The following is a 22,856-nucleotide window of genomic DNA, read 5'->3' on the forward strand; positions in this document are numbered from 1 at the left end:
TTTTTTTCCTTTTTATTCCCAGTACCTTTCTCATTGGAGCTACATTACAGATTTGATATCGGATACCCTAGGATTTCTGAAGAGCTCACAATCATATCTGAGGAGAGGATCTGTTATTTTATTAGGTAAACAAAATTCAATATTCATTTGTTAATTTATTTATAATAAAAGACACAGATAAGGATAGCAGTTGGTCCTTTGGAAAAAAGTTATAAACTTTGTTTATGACAGACAGCATGTGTCATGCTGATATCCATGATGAATAGACGTTAATACACACAAGGGAAGGGGGTTATATTTTATAATACACAGTGAACATATCTGTATACTTAAATTATTATACAAGGGTATTCAACAGAATGGATTTCAAAATTGAAGATGATGACCTAACACTTTGCATTACCCCTTTCACCTCTTAAAAACTGGTACCCAAATGATAGAACAGTAGTTTTAAAAAAAACTAGAAATACAAACAAACACCATCTGTCATGGATTGAACTGAAAAACAGACCAGAGAGAATATGGTACTGAAGAGTGGGGTGCTGCTCTAAGAGATCCTTAAAATGTGGAGGCAGTTTTGAAACTGTGCAGATTTAAAAGCTGGAGGAGTTTTGGGTGGCTAATAGTGAAAGCCTGGAGTACTGGTGTGGAGCTGTAGGATAAGTAATGGACAGCTAACCAAAAAATCAGTGGTTCAAACCCACCAGCCACTCCTCAGAAACACTATACATGGTCATTTTGAATAGGAGCCTCTTCAACGGTGCTTATAACAACAACAATAGAGAAAACTTTGAAAAGGTAGAATTATGGACATCAAAGACAAGTCTGATGAGGGCTCAGAAGAAAGTGAGGAGAGCTGTCATACAGGAGATGGTGCAGTCAGTGAGAAGCAGTGGCCGAAAAAAAGCCCCAGAACCAAGAGACCAGAACAAGATGGTGTGGGAGCCAATCCACACAGGGAGAAATCTGAGCACATTTGGGCCAGAGGCTTATTGGCAGTGTGGTGCCTCTGGACACTTATTGGTAGAGCTAATACACTTTGTTACATTTCCCCAAGCAAGACAGAAGCTGGGCTGGCCCAAGAGGCCCCAGAAGTCAAGGGATCAAAAAACCAAGAAACCAGAAAGCAGAAGTTGCAAAGAAAGGGAGGATGGGAAACAGAGCTGCCTTAGTCTCAAAGGGTAAGGTTCTGACCTGCTAGGTTTCAAACAGTCAGATCTTCACCAGCTCAGTCATTGAGTGAAGGACTGCTGTTCAGAAGTTCCAGGGTGATAGGGCCTGACTGCTGCCCAAAGTTATAGGGGCAGAGATTCCATGGCAAAAACGTAGAACAATGGGGCAAGGGTTACCACTCAATTGGACTAGGAGAATGGGGAGCCCAAAGTCAAGGGATCAGAGGTGTCATCCCATGGGCCTGGAAAGTGGAACTGAAGCCCACACCAAAGGACTGTCACCCACAATCCAGAGATTACTTCTAACACCCAGAATCTGAAGGGCAAGACCATTGCCTCAATGGTCTCAGAGATCAGAGAATTGTTTTCAAGCCTTGACAACTAGCTGCTGGGTTTAGACTTGCGTGGTGCTGCTATGCCTTCTTTACTTTCAATCTCTCCCATGCGTAATGGAAATGCCTACCTTGTGTCCATACCATGTCTATGTTCTGGAAACTTATAGTCTAGATTTCACAGGTTCACAGATGAAGAGGAATTTTGGCCCAGGATGGAATACACCTAGTCTCATCTGTATTTGATTTAGATGATTCAATAGCGGAGATGTTGGACTTGGTGTTGATTTAAGAATTTTGAGATGATAGGATGAATGTGTTCATATTTTCTGTTTATTCTTGAGTCAATTTTGGAAATATATGTCTTCCTAGGAATTTGTACCTTTAACTTAAATTATACAGCTCAGATGAAATAGCACACAATCACTGATAGCAATCTTATATAGACATTTTGATTTTTGTAATGTGAGTAGTGATGTCCTGTGATTAAAATTCTTAAACTATATTTTTAAATAGTTCAGAGTCAAAAAAGAATCCATAATTATTGTTGTTGTTGTTGTTAAGTGTCTTCTAGTCAGTTCAGACTCAGAGAAACCCTGTAAAGGGTTTCTGAGGAGTGACTGGTGGGTAAACATCAACCATTTCTTTTTTGTTACAGTGACTCTCTGTATTCCTTCCATCTTCTTTTCATGCTTTCAGCATTATTCAATATTTTTCCCATAGGTCCTTTAATATTTCAAGTCAAAGCTTGAATCATTTCTTCAGTTATTTTGCTTGAAAATGCTAACCATGTTCTTTCCTTTTGATTTTCGAATTCCAGGTCTTTGCACATTTCATTAGAATACTTGACTTTGTCTTCTCAAGATGACCTTTGAAATATTCTGTTCGGCTGTTTCACTTCCTCATTTCTTCCACTTGTTTTAGCATATCTATGCTGTAGCGTAGTGGTTACGAATCGGGCTGCGAACCGTAAGGTCAGCGGTTCGAAACTACCAGCCGCTCCGCGGGAGAAAGATGAGGCTTTCTACTCCCGTAAAGATTTACACCCTCGGAAACCCTGTACAGGGTCGCTATGGGTCGGAACCGACTCGACGGCACTTAACAACAACAACAACATGCTGGAGAGCAAGTTTCAAAGTTTGTTCTGACATTTACTTTAGTCTTTTCTTTCTTGTGTTTTAAATGACTTTTGCTGTAATGGTTGCCTCATGTGATCTTTTTAAACCATGTTTTCCTTCCTTCTCACCCTTGCCTACTATTCTTAATTACTTTATCAAGATCTGTATGACCATGCTGAACTTGCTTCATTCTTATTGTCCCTTTTGGGTTTTCTTGTGAAATCAGTCTTAACTTTCTTTATCCTTTGTTGTTATGAAGTGCCATCGAGTTGGTTCCAACTCATAGAAACTCTGTATAGGGTTTTTAAGGAGCAGCTGATGGGTTTGAACTGCTGACCTTGTGGTTAACAGTCCAGTGCTGATCCTACAGTACCACACCAGGAGTCCTCTCTGTCCATTGCCCTTTATTGAAAATGTTTAGGTAGTTACTTGGTGATAGTCTTTTTATAACTTCTTTATATGTCTCTTAAGGGGGAAGAATGTAAGACCACATACAAGTGAGCTTTGAACTATAGATAACTCTTAAAGAACATTTCATTTTGTTTATAGAATAAAATATTTGTGCTCAAAAAAAAGATGTTGCCAACTAAGGCATGTATGTTGAATTTTGGTTTTCTTTTAACTTACACCTTGGATGAGAGGAAAAGAAATCTCAACTGTGTACTGAAAAATTAATTGGATATTTTAAATAAATTTAATTTAAAATATTTTTGAACACCCCCCCCCAAGTAGTGCTGTAGGATAAGCACTTGACTGCTAGCCAAAACTTCAGAGGTTCAAACCCACCAGCAGCTCCTATATAAGATTTCTATGAGTCTGAACTGACTCATGGTTACCAACTGCTCTGAATAACTTGACAACAACAACAAACCTAATATCACCTTGTTTAAAATTGTTATTTTCAATCTTGTTAAGTATTGAGCCTATACGTTTAAGTTCCCAGGAAGGGAGTGATTAGGGAATGTACCTAAGGAGATGAAGCAAGCCCAAACTCTAAGGTCACAGCTCTGTGATCTAAAAACCTGGATTTATTCCTAAATTATTTTCTTTTTATATTTTGGAAAGAGTGAATTGACACACCTGCAGTTTGTGAAGCTGGTGCCCTCCCATGATTGTGATCTAATGCAAGAGGCACATTTTTGTTAATTACCAAATAGTCTCTGTAATCAAGGATGGGCATTTTTCACTTACTCAATTCCATCTTCATGGGCCTATATATTTAACACTGCCAAATATATTTTCAATATACTTTCAAAAATATTTCAGATATTTTTTGTTGCCTATTTAAAGTCCTATGGTATGTTTGTGATAAAGGAATGTCATGGCAAATTGTTCTTCAACAAGTATTTCTAAACTAAAAAAAAAAAAAGTGAAAAAACAATCTACCAATTGGGAGAATATCTTCAGAAACCATATATCCAATAACCAAAATATATCTAAAATTTCAATAACTTAACAACAAAAAGACAAATAACTTGACCATAAAATAGGCAAAGGACTTGAACAGACATTTCACTGAAGTGGCTATTTACCACTAAACACATGAAAAGATGCTCAAATCAAAACTACAGTGAGTTACCAGGATGGCTAAAATTTTAGAAACAAAACAGAAAATTATAAATGTTGGGGAAGATGTGAGCAACTGGAACCCTTACCCATTTCTGGTGGGAATGCAAAATGGTACAGCTATTATGGGAAACCATGTGATGGTTCCTCAAAATATAAAATAAAATAGAACTACCATACAGCCATGAGACCCAACAATTCCACTCCTAAGTATATGCCCAAAAGATTTGAAAGCAGATACTCAAACAGTGAATTCTACACCAGTATTCACTGCATAGCACTAGTCATAACCAAAAGAAACAACCTAAATGCCCATCAAGAGATGAATGGTTAACCTACATCTGTAAATGCAGTAGCTCAAAAGAGGAAACAAATCCTTGCTGCAAGATTTATTCGCACCTCCTCCACACAAAGAGTCGACAGGGATGGGCAACTTGGACATGGGCTACCCAAAATGGGGGAGAGGAATACAAAGGTAAGAAGTGACTGGCTTACAAGCTTTCAAGAGGGAACCTAGATCCAAAGGGCGTGGAGGAAGGTAGAGTCTCCAGTGAATAGTATCCAGCCTATCCAGAAAGGGCTGATGAAATGAAATACAGATGGGTCTCTTGTGATGCAATAGTGAATAACTATTATCAGGAATGATTGTGAGGGTTGGAAATGTAAAGGTGGACATTTCATAGCAAGGAGGGGAGTGGTTAACTTTTCAGTCTAGGAGCGGAGGGCCCTGGGACCATCAATGGAGAAGAGCAGAGAGTGAGACCCTACCCAGAGAAGCAGTGAGGCCCAAGATGGAGGCAGAGAAGATGACGTCAAGAGATGCAGTGGCTGGGGACTTGAGATCCAGAGAGGGAAAGGGGCTGTGTGCTGAGGACCGTGGGGGTGGGCAGGCTTGCAGGGTATACCCTTTGGTTGGGTGATGATGCATGGACGGTATGGTAACTATGGCAATGAAATGATGTATGATAGAATGAATGTAAAACTAATGTTCTCCCATGTAAACTGTCACACAATTCACAATAAAACATTTATATATATAAAAAAGAGATGAATGGTTAGACAAAATGTGGTTGATACATGCAATGGAATACTACTCAACCAGTAATAGAAATGAATACTTACTAAATTATATAATGTGGACAGAGCTTGACGACATTATGCTGAGTGAAACGAGTCAATTACAAATGTACAAATATTTTATGACCTCACTTATATAAAAAGACAACATCAGGTAAATGTATATAAGCCAAAGTTTATTAGTGGCAACAAGGAGTGGAAGGGAGAAAGAAAGGAGGTTAAGAGAGATAGAAAAATCTCATTGATTAAGGGTAGGGTTACACAGCCATTGATTGTAATTGATGTCAATAAGACATAAATCTGTAAAAAGGTGACAAAAATTGTGTGCTACCAAGGTTGATTGGTATAACATAAAACAGAAAGATAATGTTCTACATTCCACTTTGGTGACTAGGGTCTTAAAAGTTTGTGAGTGCCATCTAAGATGCAACTAATGATGTTTCCCAACTTGGAGGAATGAAGAATGAAGAAAAGCAAAGACACATGGAAACAATTAGTCCAACGGTCTACTGAACCACACAAACTTCAGTCTCCATGATCCTGACACCAGAAGAACAAGATAGTGCCCTACTACCACTACAAGCTACTCTTAAAGGGATCAAATTAGAATTTCCTGGATAGAGTGGGAGAAAATGTGGAACAAAACTCAAAATCATAAAAAATACCAGACTTACTGATTGGATAGACAATGGTGGAACCTCCCAAGACAGTGATCCTTAGTCACTCTTCAGACCTGAAAGTGAACTCACCCCTGTGGCTCAGTTTTCAGCCAAACAACAGACAGGTATATACAGTGAGCCATAACATTAAGGAAGCATACACTCCTTAGAGTAACCAAGTATTTGATATCAAAAGGGCCGCATTTGACCAAGGACAAAGTTCAGGTGGCTGGAAGGGTTAGGAAAGAAGATGGAATGGAAACAGGAAACACAGAAAGGAAATGGGATGAGTGATGTTATATTGTGGAGACTGCAATCAGCGAAATGAAACAAAATATGTATGCATTGTTGAATGGAAAACTGATTTGCTCAAAAGTTATGTGATAGAAATACAACAATGGCAGAAAGAAAGAAAAAATGTCACTGCTGAGGCTACAATGTACAACCAAACACCTCATGGAAGTCAATCCCCGGTTTCATGGGCTACTTCAGTTAGTAAGCCTCATAACATGTTTAATGCTTCTGTTCTTCAACCTCTTAGTTCATTGCATACTGGTTAGGTCTTTAAAAGCTTACAAGTCACCACCCATTACACAACAATTGGTCTCTATTTGTCTGAAGCAGCAGAGGAAATCTGGCATAGGAGGGAGAAATGCCTCCATGAACAATTGCCTCCTTTGCCATGAGACCAGAAGAACTGAACGGTGTTACCATTATGAAACATTTTTTCAAAGATTCTATGGAAGAATCTTGATCAAAAAGAGGAAAAGGCAGAGCAGAGTTTCAAAACATCAGGGAATTCAGACTTTTTTGGAACCATGGTTGTCATTAAGTGCCATCGATTCGGTTCTGACCCATAGTGGCCCTGGATAGGGTTTCCAAGGAACAGCTGGTGAGCTTGAACCACCAACCTTGCAGTTCAAATAGCTTTGCATTCTGGTGCACTAACCCACAGGCCACACCAGGAACCATGAGGGCTGGATGAACTCCTGAAACTATTGCCCTCAGTTAATCTTTAAGCCTTAAACCAAAAATATTCCCTGAAGTCTTCTTAAAACCAAACAGTAGTTTAGTTTAACTAGTCAAGAATGTCTGCCTAGAGCAATGAGATCTGTTAAGATCTATCTATATGGGACCAAATTGGCGACATCAACTGTAAAGATAAAATTGAAAATTCTGGGGCAGTGAGTTTGTACTAGTAGTTGTTTCTTAGAAACAATTCAGAAGAGTGAGAATGGTTACACAACTTAAAGAACGTAAATATCAATGTCACTAAATTTATACATGTTGTTGTTGTTCAGTGCCATCGAGTCGGTACCGACCCATAGCGACCTTATGCACAGCATAACAAAACACTGCCCGATCCTTGGCCAACCTCGCTCCTGTTGCCATGCTTGAGTCCATTGATGCTGCAACTTGGCCAATCCGTCTCATTGGGGGTCTTCCTCTTTTTTTCTGATCCTCCACCTTACCAAACATGATATCCTTCTCCAGCGACTGGTCCCTCCTAACAATATGTCTGAAGAATGAGAGACGAAGTTTGGCTATCCTGGCCTCCAAGGAGCACTCTGGCTGCATTTCTTCTAACACAAATCTATTGGTTCTTTTGGCTGCCCATGGCACTTTCAATATTCTCCTCCAACATCATAACTCAAAAGCATCAACTCTTCTGCAGTCTTCCTTATTCACTGTCCAGCTTTAGCATGCATATGAGGTTATTGAAAATACTATGGCTTGGATCAGGAGCACTTTAGTCCTCAAGCTGACATCTTTGCTTTTCAACACTTTAAAAAGGTCTTGTGCAGCAGATTTGCCTAATGCAATACATCGTTTGATTTCTTGACTGCTGTTTCCATGAGTGTTGATAGTTGGTCCAAGAAGAATGAAGTCCTTGACAACTTCAATTTTTTCTCCATTGATAAGAATGTTGTTTATTGATCCAGTGGTGAGGATTTTTGTTTTCTTTACATTGATATGTAATCCATACCAAAAGATGTGCTCTTTGATCTTCATCAGTAAATATTTTAAATCTTCTCCAATTTCAGCAAGCAAAGTTGTATCCTCTGCATATAGCAGGTTGTTAATGAGTCTTCCTCCAATCCTGATGCCACATTTTTCTTCATATAACCCAGATTCTCAGATTATTTGCTCAGTATACAGGTTGAATAAGTACAGTGAAAGAATACCACCTTCTCATACACCTTTCTGAATTTTAAACCATTCAATGTTCCCATGTTCTGTTCGAACAACTGCCTCTCGGTCCATGTACAGATTCCTCATGAGCACAATTAAGTGTTCTGGAATACTCATACTTCGCAATGTTGTCCATAGCTTGTCATGATCCACACAATTGAAAACCTTTGCATAGTGAATAAAGCACAGGTAAACATCTTTCTGGTATTCTCTGCTTTCGGCCAAGATCCATTATACATGTAGGAATTGTTAAATTAGTATATATCCTGTGATGAAGATTCTCAATAACAAAAATATATATTTTTAATTTTTTTGTAAAAAGAAATACTTATGTGTAAGTATTTAAATACATATAGCTATGTAAAAAGAAATACTGATCTACAGGGTTTGTTTTTGTTTTTGTTTTACCAGTAGAAATGACAACAGATAATTTCACAGATTTTGAAGTGGATTCTATAAAGTATGTAGAAGAGCAAAAGGCCAAAATAGACAAGAAACTGCCAGACAACAATAATAAAAATGTACTCTAATTTGCTCTAAGAGTTCTGGTGTAGTGCTGTGGGTTAATATGATGGACCAAAAAGTTGATTTGAACTGCAAGGTCAATGGTTCAAGATCACCAGTCACCTTAGAAACCCTATATAGGGTCGCTATGAGTCAGAATCAATTCGAAAGCACTTAACAAAAACAACCATAAAGAGATAGAACTTAGGATAATGTGTTATTCACTCAGGGAAAGACAATTTTTACATCAGACCTGGGGAACAAAATAGAAAGTCAAGAAACATATTTATGCATATTGATGAGAAATTCGAGTTACATACAATTGGCTTGTAACAGCAAACAGGAGCTACTTCACAGCACATATCAAAACATTATTATAATTGTGGTTTTTATTATGTTAATGTTTTAATGCATCTGAAAGTGTTTCTTTAATATTTTTATGCATAGAAAAGTACATCATATATTATATGCTAAGAAAAATATTTGACTAACTGATGTTAGCTATTAACCATAGCTCACTGCTACAATTTACATATAAGTTCAACTTAAAGACAGACTTAGGACTGTTACCTGACAAATGTCAGACTGCCAGTGCTGTAGCCACTATCAGAGATAGGAATCAATATACGCTTTATGGAATGATCTAGAAGGCATGGAGAATCCTTCTCTGAAAGATTGCCTTGTCCTCCCCATACAGTCAGACCTCTTATACCCCTCTAGGTATTAATCTATCTGCATTGTTAAATTCTTTTCTGAGTTTTATGGCTCTCTTATCCTGGGATACAATTTATGTCCCACTAAGTCAAGGTCATATTTTGGCTCTCATGGGCTTATTTTCATTTTCTTCCACTTCAGTTTGAATTTGCATATGAGTAATTGATGGTCTGTTCCACATTCTGCCCCTGGCCTTGTTTTCACTGATGATATAGAGCTTTTCCATCGTTTCTTTCCACAGATGTAGTCAATTAGATTTTAATGTATTCCCTCTGGTGAGGTCCATGTGTTCAGTCGTTTCTTATGCTGTCTAAAGAAGGTATTTGAAATGAACAAATCATTTATTTTGCAGAATTCTATCATGCATTCTCCAGCATCATTTCTCTCATCAAAGCCATATTTTCCAACTACTGATCCTTCCTCTTTGCTCCCAACCTTTGCATTCCATTCATCAGTAATGATCAATACATCTTGACTGCATGTTTGATAGAGTTCCGATTGAAGAATTTGGTAAAATTCTTCTATTTCATCCTCACTGTCTTTAGTGGTTGGTGCATAAATTTTAATAATAGTGGTATTAACTGGGCTTCCCTGTAGGCAGATGGATATTATCCTATCACAGACAGTGTTGTACCTCATAGCTGATCTGGATGTGTTCTTTCTGACAATGAATGCACCACCATTTCTCTTCAATTTGTCATTCCTGGCATAGTAAACCATGTGGTTGTCAGATTCAAACTGGCGAATACCAGTCCATTTCAGCTCACTAATGCCTAAGATATCAATGTTTATGCGTTCCATTTAGTTTTTAACAACTTGGAAGTTCCAATTTCCAATATTCCAAAGATAGGTGACCCAACGGAATGCAGAACTCATCGGACAATCTCTTTGATATCCCATACGAGTAAAGTTTTGCTATTTCTTTCACCATACTTATTCAACCTGTATGCTGAGCAAATAATCCAAGAAGCTGACTTATATGAAGAACAACATGGCATCAGCATTGGAGGAAGACTCATTAACAACCTGCGATATGCAGTTGATACAACCATGCTTGCTGAAAGTGAAGAGGACTCGAAACATTTACTGATGAAGATCAAGGAGCACAGCCTTCATTATGGATTACATCTCAATGTAAAGAAAACAAAAATCCTCACCAATGGACCAATAAACAACATTTTTAGCAACAGAGAAAAGGTTGAAGCTGTCAAGGTCTTCATTCTTCTTGGATCAGCTATCAACACTCATGGAAGCAGCTGTCAAGAAATCAGACAACATATTGCACAAGGCAAATCTGCTGCACAAGACCTTTTTAAAGTGTTGAAGAGCAAAAATTTCAGCTTGAGGACAAAGGTGCACCTGACCCAAGTCATCGTATTTTCAATAACCTCATATGCATGAGAAAGCTGGACAGTAAATAAGGAAGACTGTAGAAGAATGATGCATTTGAGTTATGGTGTTGGAGGAGAATATTGAAAGTGCCATGGGCTGCCAAAAGAACCAATAGATCCGTTTTGGAAGAAGTGCAGCCAGAGTGCTCCATGAAGGACAAGATGGCCAAACTTCATCTCTCATACTTCGGACATATTGTCAGGAGGGACCAGTCGCTGGAGAAGGATATCATGTTTGGTAAGGTGGAGGATCAGAGAAAAAGAGGAAGACCCCCAACGAGATGGACTGTCCAAGTGGCAGCATTGATGGACTCAAGCGTGGCAGGAGTAGTGAGGTTGGCCCAGGATCGGGCAGTGTTTCATTCTGCTGTGCATAAGGTTGCTATGGGTTAGTACCGACTGGATGGCACCTAACAACAACAACAAAGTTATGGTGCCTTACATCCTGGGACATGTTTGCCCCAAACAATGTTAAAGGCCTTTTCAGAAACCTTTGTCTTAAAGTCACATTCTTTTAAGGGATGAGAGGTCCTTGCCTCCAGTATTCCTCCTGGCTTGTCTTCTTATCCTAGGTTTAAATCAACAATATGTCATGAAAGCCTTAGCCTACATGCTCTTGGGGCACAGGGGAAAGATTAGTCAGGGCAGTAATGATTGGGAACAATGATTAAAATGGTTTGAACAGAGAGGGAAAAACTTATTAAAAACCCTCCTCTCATTAATAGAATTCATTCAGAATCCAGAGACTGCCTCATACATAGCATGGAGTTTGCACAACATCCAATTCACATATCTTCGTATTTCATAGAACATTCATGGATGTTAAGTGACATATATATATTTATGAATCAGGCTGCTAACCTCAAGGTTGGTAGTTTGAAACTACCAGCCATTCTGCGGAAGAAAGATGAGGCTCCACAGTACTTAACAACAACAACACACACACACACACACACACACATATATGGTGGTTATGTGCCGTGGAGTCAGTTCTGACTCATAGTGACCCTGCACAGGGTTTCTGAGGCTGTAATTATTTACAGGAGCAGAAAGCCTCATCTTTCTCCCATGGGACGGCTGGTAGTTTCGAACTGCTGATCATGAAATTAGCAGCCCTACTCATAACCACTATGCTACCAGAGTTCCTTATATGTCCTAGTGTGGCTCTGCAGGATAATGCACAGGACCACAAGGTCAGTTTGAGCCATAAGTTCAGTGATTCAAACCCACCAGCTACTCCTTGGAAACCCTATGCAGGGTTTCTAAGAGTCAGAACCATCTCAACGGCACTTTACAACGATATAGATATGAAAAACAAACAACAAGGTGGGTGAACATATTTGAAATATATGTAACTGAAAAACAATTATTTCCAGAATATACTAAATAAAATAACTTAATAAGGGAAAGATAAAACTCAAGACAACAAAAATAATAAGAATCATAATAGGGGCAAAACTAAATCTAAAATATCCTTGAAAAGTAACTTTACAGGAGTAAAATTGTGGCGACAAATAACTCTGTGAAATTATATATTATAATCATAGAATGTAAGTTATAACAACAATAAGAAGTCATTTGTGAACCAACAGTGGCAAAAAAAAAAAAAAAAATTAAATGTAAGTTAAGAGTAAAATTAAGGCATCTTTTCATCAAAGGACACCATTATGAGAGTGGAAAGGCAGCCATCAAATGTAAGAAGATTTAATACATAACACTTAGACCTGACAAAAAATTCATGTCTGAACATGTAAAGACCTTATAAATAAATATTATAAGGAAGAATACCTAATAGATAAATAGGTGGTAACTTGACACTCTTCTCAGAAAAGATTATCCAAGTAACCAATAAACATATAATATGGGATTTGATTCCTTTGTCATCTGGGAAATGCAATTAAATCCACAATAAGATATCATTACACATCCAACAGAATGTTTAAAATGAAAATGACTGGCAATATTAAGTGCTCTCTGGAACCAGAACTCTTTTACATGCTTTTGAAAGTGAAAATCCATAAAACCCCTTGGAAAAACTATTCAGCTGTATCTATTCAAAATAAAAGAGCATGGAAATTTTGTTATGTGAGGGGACTTCAGAAAGTTGGTGAAAATTTTCCATTGTTTCTAATCCATTTTCCACCAACTTTTTGAAGCACTCTTATAAGATCTTGGAGTGGCGGAGATCTAAATGAAGATCATAATTTAGGAATCACTAAGAAATTATTGATAAATTACATAAAAATCAGTCATTTTAAAGACAAAACCACTATAAACAAAGTCAAACTGAGATGGATGTCTGTAACACATATCATGGGTAACAGGCTAATTCTTAATATATAAAAATCTTTACTAATTTATTAGTAGAAATTAAACAACACACCAGAAGAATGGCAAAAGATGAAATAATCATTAGGATCTTAAATATTAAAGTTTTACAACATCATTGCAAAAACAAAGGATGCAAATTAAATGATGAAATATCATTTAATAAAGATCAACAGCTTTATACTACATACTGTTCTGGACAGTTTCAAGAAAGGTTGCTATCACATACATCCCTGGTGAGAACATAAATTCCTACATGTGTCACAAACAGTTCACAGCTGATGTGGTGGGTCTAGCTCTTTCGTAGCTCCAGCAATCTCACCACACAGTTTCTTACCTCAGGTCTAACATTATCTCCAGTTCCTGCTATCACTTCTACATATGAGACAATTGGAAAGCCAGAACCTAGACACCCTGCCACAGCTAGCTACAAATAAGTCTTGAAAATCTAGTTATCCATTGGATGGCATGTGTCTAGCTAAAATCAGTAGTTTTAATATGATAATTGAAGAAAAAGGAGCAATTTGACATAAGAGGGGTTGCAGTCTCTAGCACTGTAAATTTTCATTCACTTATTCATGCTGTTATTGTTAGGTGTCACTGAATTGGTACCACAGAACAAAACACTGCCCAGTCCTCCACCATCCTCACAATTGATATGTTTGCGCCCATTGTTGCTGTCATTATGTTAATCCATCTTGTTGAGGGTCTTCCTCTTCTTCATTGACCCTCCATTTTACTGGCATGGTGCTAAAGGATAAGCACTGGACTGTGAAACACAAGGTCAGCAGTTCAAACCCTCCAGCATTTTGGAGAATGCTCCTCGGGAACCTATGAGTCTAAACAGTCTCCATGGCACTTAACAGCAACAGTAGCCACTTTACCTAGCATAATGTCCTTCTATGGGATTGGTCCTGCCTAATAAAGTATGAGAGATGAAATCTCACCATTGATGCTTCCAAGGAGCAGTCTGTTCAGACTTCTTCCAAAACACATTTATTCCTACTCCCATATAATTATAAAAGCAATTACATTAGATTTACAAAATAGAAAATCAACTAAGGGCACGCCCACAAAATAGACTTTTATTACAAGATGTATTTTAAACTTTTAAAGATCATGTTTCACCTGTCCAGAAGAATATCTTGAGCTTTTACTACAATGATAGTGTTGTGATTTTTTTTTTCAACCCACTGAAGCAGAAGCAATGTAAAACACTGATTAGTCAGATAAGCTTGCATTCAAATCTTAGAACAAACATCCACAAACCATGTGAACTTTATCGGGTAACTTAATGGTAAGCTTTGTTTTCCTTGTCTGCAAAATAAGAATAGTAAGAACAGTCTTACTAAATGGGTGTGAAGATTAACTGAAATAAAGCTTCCATGAATGTAACTGGCCCAGAGGTGGTGTTGAGTACTTTGTCAGATCTTTTTCATGCAGTTTTGAGGTTCAAGAAAAATTTTAACTTCTGCTACTAATAGTTGTTGGCTAAGCATTTGATTGCAAGGTCAGTTTGATCTAGAAGGTAGGCAGCAGCTCTAGAAGACAAAATCAAATATTATAATGAAATGTGCAAAGATCTGGTGTTAAAAAACCAAAAGGGTAGAACACGGTCACCATTTCTCTAGCTGAAAGAAATTAGGAAAAAATTCAAAATTCAACTTGCAATACTAAATGATTCTCTGGGCAAAATACTGAATGATGCAGAAAGCATCAGAGAAGATGGAAGGAATATACTGAGTTATGGTGCCAAAAAGAAATGGTTGATGTTCAGCCATTTCAAGAAGTAGCATATGATCAAGAGTCAATGGTACTGAAGGAAGAAGTCCAATGTGCACTGAAGGCATTGGCAAAGAACAAGGCTCCCAGAATTGATAGAATACAAATGGAAATCTTTCAACAAACTGATGCAGCACTGGTGGCACTCACTCATCTAGGCCAACTTATTGGAAGACAACCATATTTGTGCCATTCTAAAGAGAAGTAACCCAACAGAATGCAGAAAGTATAGGACAATATCATTAATATCACACGCAAGTAAATTTTTGCTAAAGAGAATTCAAAAACCACTTCAACAGTACATTGGCAAGGAACTGCCAGAGGTTCAAGCCATATGCAGACCAAAGACATGGAACTGAGAATATCAGTGCTGACATCAGATGGATTTTGGATGAAAGCAGAGAATACAAGAAAGAGGGTTCCTTGTGCTTTATTGACTATGCAATGGTTTTTGACTGTGTGGATCATGACAAGAGATGGAAAACACTGCAGAAAATGAGTATTTTGGAACACTTAACTCGTGCTCATGAGGAACATGTACACAGACCAAGAGGCAGTTCTAACAGAACAAGGGAACACTGAATGAAATAAAATTAGGAAAGGTGTGTGCTAGTGTTGTATTCTTTTACCATACTTACTCAATCTTCTTGCTGAGCAAATAATCTGAGAAACTGGATTATAAAAAAAAAGAACATGGCATCAGGATTGAAGAAAGGCTGATTAACAACTTGTGATATTCAGTTGATACAACCTTCCTTGATGAAAGGGAAGAGGACTTAAAATACTAGTGAAGATCAAAGCCTTCAGTATGGGTTGCACATCAATGTAAAGAAAACAAAAATCCTCATGAGTGGACCATAAACAATATCATGATGAACTAAGAAAAGATTGAAGTTGTCAAAAATTTAATTTCACTTGGGTCTATCATCAATACTCATGGAAGCATCAGGCAAAAAATCAAACAACATATTGCATTAGGCAAATCAACTGCACAAGACTACTTTAAAGTGTTCAAGAGCAAAGATGTCAGGTTAAGAACTAAAGTGCACCTGGCCCAAGCCATGGACAATGAATAAGGAAGACTGTAGAACTGATGCATTTCAGTTATGATGTTGGAGAAGAAAATGAAAGGAACCATGGACTGCTAGAAAAACAAACAAATCTGTTTTGGAAGAAGTACAACCAGATTGCTCTTTAGAAGCCTAGATGGGCAGACTTTGTCTCTCATACTTAGGACCTATTATCAGGTGGGACCAGTTCCTGGAGAAGGACATCACGATAGGTAAAGTGGAGGGGCAGAGAAAAAGAGGAAACCCCCAACAAGATGGATTGCCACAATGGCAGTAACAGTGGACTCAAGCATAACAGCAATTGTGAGGATGGTGCAGAACTGGGTTGTGTTTCGTTCTGTTGTACATCGAGCCACTGTGAGTCAGAACTGACTCAACAGCACTTACCAACAACATATAGAATATGGAGTCCTGGTCTCATGCTGTAGGCTAAGCACTGGACTGCTAGCTACAAGGTTGGTGGTTCAAACCCACCAGCTGCTCCATGACTATAAATCTTTGTTGAAGCCGAAAGCCTCATCTTTCTCCTGAGGAGCTATTAGTCGCCTTGAAACGCCAACTATAGTACAGTACTTACCTTACAAAGTTACCATACTATCTATTGACAAAGTAGACTACATTGAAATTAGGAACTTCTGTCGATCAAATTAGGCATTTGACTGTTAACAGAAAGGTCAGCAGTTCAAACCCACCAGCTGTTCTGCGTAAGATATGGCAGTCTGTTTGCAGACCATATGAGGTGGTGAGACTGTCCTATAGCATCACTCACTATATGTTGGAATTGATGAGAAGGTACCAGGTTTGGTTTTAGTCATCAAAAATGCTAATAAAAATGACAAAATTATGCACAGGTAGAAGATATTTGTAAGACGCATAACAGTTTTAAAAGTGAGTATAGAGAATTGTTGATGTTAAGTATCACCTAGTTGGTTCCAACTCATAATAACCCTGTATAGGATTTCCAAGGAGCAGCTGGTAGGTTTGAACTGCCAACCTTGTGGTTTGCAGTCCAGTGCTGATCCTACAGCACCACACCAGGAGTCCTAGTACACAGAATAATGCCTACAGATAAATAAGAAAAAGACAGTATAAAAACAGGCAAGAAACTTATTTACAACTACTCACCTCTGCTATTGTAGCAGAAAAGCAATCACAGACATTACGTAAACACATGAGCCTTTTATTTGCCAATCCCTGCCATGGAGCTCTGAAAATGAATGAACTAATACTACATGCAAGAACGTGGACAAATTTCACAAATGTAATGTTAAGCAAAAGAAGCCAAACACTGACACTTCAAAAGGTAGTCTAAACAGTGTAGGAGGTGGGGCATGAGGGAAACTTCTAGGATGCTAGTAATATTCTATTTAATAACCTAAGTGGTAGCTAAGGTATTCTCACTTTATGGTCATTCATTGAGCTGTACAGTTATGATCTGGGTACATTTACCTAGAGAGACTTTGTTTTGAAAAAAACAAGGAAGTATCCAGATAATATGGGAGAATGTGTTTTCATAATGTATTATGGGTAACTTTAATTTAATTTTGTGCACAGGATACTTAGCAAATTTGTGCCGCCATTTACTGCTTAAAGTGGAAATCGAAATTATGATTGAGGGTAAGTATTGAGGGTCACAGTAAAGTATTCATGCATATATATAGACCAATTCATTGTTTTAGTCATATATAAGTTCTATAACTTCTATAACGGTGCCAGGGTTAGGAGGAGGGTGATAGCAATGGGTGGGTGGGTTAGGTGTTAATCAGTTTAAGGACTCAATAAAAGAGCATCTTTTGTTTCTCTTACCCACTCTCCTGTTTCAATTTCTCCACTCATCTCATTCATTATTTCCCACTATCATTCAAGATCCCTCTGTAACTACAGAGAGTAGAGGGGTCATTCACCCATTCATCCATCAAATAGATTTCCAGAGTCTACAATGTGATAGTCTATTCTCTCTAGATACAGCAGCAAATGAAACAATTCCCTCAGTGAATTTACAATTCCATGGATCCAAACCCAAGTCCATTGGTGTGAAGTCAATTCTGACTCACAGTGGCCCTTCAAGACAGAGGAGAGCTGCTACACAGGGTTTCCCAAGTTGTAGATCTCTACAGAAATTGATTGCCATACCTTTCTCCTGAAGAGTGACTGGTGGATTCGAAAAGCCCACCTTTCAGTTAGCACCTGAATGCTTAACTGTTCCACCACTAGGTCAATAGACAAAGGCCAAGATGAAAATGCTTAAAGCCTTAACGTTTTGATATGCTAAATGTTAGCGTTCTTTAATTCCTTCTCCTGCAAATGTACATTGTTGTTGTTGTCACTTTAGGTGTTGTCCAGTCATTTCCAACTCATAGTGACACTGTGTACAACAGAAGGAAACATTGCCTGCCCCTGCTCCATGCTCACAATTGTTATATTTGATCCCACTGTGCCAATCAATCTTGTTGAGGGTCTTCCTCTTTTTCATTGACCCTTTAACAAGCATGATGTCCTTTTCCAGGGACTGATCCCTTCTGATAACATGTCCAAAGCATGTGAGATGAAGTCTTGTCATCTTAGCTTCTAAGGAGTATTCTGGTTGTAATTCTTCCAAGACAGATAGATGTGCTTGTTCCTATGGCAGCTTAGTATCCTTTTAATATTCTTCACCTTTATGTTGAGTTGTAATCCATACTGAAGGCTGTAGTCTTCGATCTTCAACAGTAGGTGTTTCAAGGTTTCTTTGCTTTCAGAAACCTATATTCTTCTTCATACAGTTCAGCTCCTTGAACTATTTGCTCAGTATAAAGATTAAATAAGTATGGTGAAAGGATAGAGCCCTATTGCTCACATTTCCTTTAAACCATTCAATATCACCTTACTCTGTTAGAGCAACTGCCTCTTGGTCTATGTACAGGTTCCACATGAGCACAATTAAGTGTTCTAAAATTCTCATTATTTGTAATGTTATCTGTACTTCTGATCCACATAATCAAAAAGCTTTGCATAGTCAATAAAACAAAAGTAAACAAATGTACATTGCTATTCACTAGATAGGAGCGCTGGTGGCACAGTGGTTAAGGACTTGGTTGTTAATCATAAAATCTATCTCCATAGTGAGTACAGCATTGGAAATGCTATGAGACAGTTCCATTCTGCAGTATAGGGTAAGCTTGAGTCCAAATAAACTGTATGGCAATGGCTTTTAATCTTTTAGAGAGCAGATCACCACAGTTTTCTCCCCCAGATCAGCTGGTGGATACAAACAGCTGATCTTTCAGTTAACAGCCAAATGCTTAATCACGGCAACCACAGCAGTACTCAAACAAAACAAACCCCACTTCTGTCAAGTCAATTCTGTTTGATAGTAACTCTCTAGCATGGAGTGGAACTGCTCCTTAGGATTTCTGCGACTAAATCTTTTCAGTAGCAGCCTCATTTTAATCCCATGGAGTGGCTGGTGGTTTTGAGTCACCCACCTTTCTGTTTGCAGCCCAACTCTTAACCCACTGTGCCACCAGGACTCCTGATTAAGTGACTAACAATGTATATTTGCAGAAGAAGGAATTAAAGAAGGATAACATTCTATCAAAATGTTAGAGCTCAGGAATTTCCCTCTTGGCTTTTATCTATTGCCCCATTGGTCAACGATCTGCTTCTGAAAAGATTACAACCAAGAAAACTCTATGGGAAAGTTTGCTCTGTCACAGGGCTATTTGATGGAATCACTTCAGTGGCACCCAATGACAGTCCCTAGGTATTCTAGTCACCGCACACAGTTAATGCATAACCCAAAGGTTGTAGGTTCAAGTCCATCCAGAGGCACCTCAGCAACAAGACTGGAACCACTGAAAATACTATGGACACACATGAGGTTGTCATGTCAATTCAGCAACTGTAAAAACAAACAAACAAACAAAAAACAGTCCTCCAAGATCATAATTACATACAAGGTAGAAACTAGGTTACCTTTCTCCCTTTTTCATTTATCCATTCATTTGATAAACACACATTTATTGCTAGATGCCAGACTATAATTTTCCCTTCTTCTGTCTTATATTTTTCTTTTCTTTCTTGCCTCATACTCTTTCTCTTCCTGTCCCACCTCTCCTTTTAAAAAGCTTCCCTTTTTTCCTTTTGTTTCCTGTTATTATGGAAGAAAAGAATAACTACCCATAATCTCACTAACTGAAAATAATGATATCAGCATCCTGGCATATATGTATATATTACACCCAATATGTTTAAAGGATATAAGCATGGTACATATGCATCTTTTTAATGGAATTATAACTATTTAGGGGAGCATGGTGGCTCCATATGATAAGCACTGGGCTGCAAACCACAGGTCAGCAGTTCGAAACCACCAGTCACTCCATGGGAGAAAGATGAGTTTTTTTGCTCCTGCAAACATTTACAACTTCAGAAACCCTGTACAGGATCACTATAAGTTGGAAATGAATTCATAGCACTTGCAACAACAACAACATAACAATTTAATAATTTTTTTCATTTATTCATATACCATAAATGCTTTTCTATAACAAGAAATATATGTTTGCATTTGAATAAATGCATAATATTTTGTCTTAGGAATATTACTAATTTTAAAAATCCCTTATTGAATAACGGATTCCAGTTTTAGTCTGGTTCCACTCTTACATTATAAGCAATATTGAACGTTCTTATCAGTGCATGTTTTTGCTTTCTAGCAAAATGTTGCTTAGTGCTGTCAAGTTGGTTCTGTCTCATGGTAACCCTATATAGGATTTTTGAGGAGTAGATGGTGGATTTGAATTGCCAACCTGTGGTAGGCAGACCAGTGTTTACCTTACAGCACCACACCAGGACTTACTGCATATAATTCTTGTTGCTAAGTGCTGTCCAGTCAGTTCTGACCCACAGTGACCCTGTATAGGGTTACCAAGGAGCAGCTGATGAGCTTGAACTGCCAACCTTGCAGGTTAAACCGACTTTGCAATCTAGTGCATTAACCCACAACTCCACACCAGGACTCCCTTGTAGATAATGTAGGTCAAAGTAATGGTATTTGGGGCAAGAGATGCTCTATGAATGGTATTGGGGATCTTAAGGGTTAGAGCTTCTAGGACTCTAAGAGAATTGCTGATACCTTGAACTAAAAGCCCTCCTGTTGTTTCAGCTCTTGATCGAGTGCTGGGGGATGAAGACCCTTTGATCAAGGAGTTGGCCCAAACCACCCTGAACCTTTTTAATGAAATAGCCTGTAGATTGACCTCCTCGGGTGCTAAACAAACCTTTCAAAGATTGTTTAATTTATTCTACTTCAAAAAAGGGAAGATAATTTATCACTATAAAGCGCTCAATCCAACAACCAATCACTATAAAGCTAAAAATGCCAACCAAGAATGAGAAGGAACACCTTTATAAAGAGATTTATGAATTGTTTAAGAACTCAAAAAAAGGAATGATTTTTCTTTCCCTCTTGTTAACTCAAGTCTAGATATAGATGCTTTTCTGAAGGGTGATAGAACTGACTATGCCTTCTTAATTCTTTATTCAAATAAAGAAATCTGAAAAATGTGTTGTCTACTTATGGCTTTACTTCATCAAATCTACTAATAAATTATAATACATACATATATAAGTACAATGTTTGATGAGAGGCACTTCAAATTTGAAATGGGGTCCAATCAACATGCATCTCCTGAGCACCTTCTAAGTGTCAGAAACTGTGGGAGGGGGGAGGTATATAGGGATGGTGCATAGACAAGGTTCCCATCCTCAGGAAGATCACAGTCCCAGTGATACACAGTGTTCTCATTTCTATCTTGCTGAAAGGAACACTTGCAGCATGCCCACAGGAGGATATAGAACTTTGGGTCATTCTAATATCAGGTACTCTTCTCATTATCGCCTTAAACAGTAAACGCCTCCATTATTTCTTGGGTTCTTTCTCCCATCTCTTTTCTTGTCCCTTATTTCCTGACTTCACTGAATTCTTCTCACTTTATTTTGTAGAAAACTCAACTCTCCACAGATTTATACTCCAGCTTGGATACTCTGATCTTCCATATCACCTGAATACATAAGGAAGTACCTTCAATGGAATCCACCTTCTTAAAAAGATAGTTATTGTGAATATCATATATCATCTTGATGCATAACTACATTACTCTCATTTTTAAAAATTGTATGCCTTTTAGGATTCCAGAAGACTGAAGACCAGAAGAGTTGTAGCATGACATCAAGAACATCATACAGGAAGAAAGTAAAAAGTTATTAAGAAGACAAGAAAGAAAGAAAAGATCAAAATGGGTGTCAAAAGAGACATTGAAGCTTGCTCTCCAGTGTAGAGATGCTAAAGCAAATGGAAGAAATGAGGAGGCACAAGAGCTGAACAGAAAATTTCAAAGGTCACCTCGAGAAGACAAAGTCAAATATTACAACAAAATGTGCAAAGATCTGGAATCAGAAAACCAAAAAGGGAAGAACACACTCAGTACTTCTCAAGCTAAGGGAACAGAAGAAAAAATTCAGGCCCTGATTTTGGTTATTGAAAGATTCTCTGGGCAAATTATTGAATGATGCAGAGAGCATCAAAAGAAGATGGAAGGAATACACAGAGTCATTGTTCCAAAAGGAAACGGTTGATGTTCAACCGTTTCAAGAGGTAGCATATGATCAAGAGCCAATGATACTGAAGGAAGAAGTCCAGGGTGCATTGAAGGAACTGGCAAAGAACAAGGCACCAGGAATTGATGGAATAAAAATTGAAATCTTTCAAGAAAGTGAAGTGGCACTGGAGGCACTCACTCATCTCTGCCAAGAAATTTGGAAGACAACTATCTGGCTGGCTGATTGGAAAAGATCCATATTTGTGCCCATTCCAAAGAGAGGTGACCCAACAGAATGCAGAAATCATCGGACAATATCTTTGATATCTCATGAAAGTGAAGTTTTACTAAAGGTAATTTAGAAATGGC

At 38.0% G+C, this 22,856-nt stretch overlaps 1 protein-coding gene across 1 annotated transcript in view; it reads left to right on the forward strand.

Moving 5' to 3' along the window:
* The window catches only part of MROH9 (maestro heat-like repeat family member 9), a 257,235-nt gene extending 235,953 nt beyond the window's left edge, over positions 1–21,282 (forward strand). Inside the window, exons 18-20 of the mRNA XM_006872660.1 lie at positions 23–125; positions 17,461–17,523; positions 21,053–21,282. Coding sequence (XP_006872722.1) covers positions 23–125; positions 17,461–17,523; positions 21,053–21,282 — 396 coding nt within the window. The remainder of the gene's footprint in view (positions 1–22; positions 126–17,460; positions 17,524–21,052) is intronic.
* Positions 21,283–22,856: the final 1,574 nt, after the last annotated feature.

Source organism: Chrysochloris asiatica, unplaced genomic scaffold (assembly GCF_000296735.1).
Source record: "Chrysochloris asiatica unplaced genomic scaffold, ChrAsi1.0 scaffold00207, whole genome shotgun sequence".
Classification (NCBI taxonomy): Eukaryota; Metazoa; Chordata; class Mammalia; order Afrosoricida; family Chrysochloridae; genus Chrysochloris; species Chrysochloris asiatica.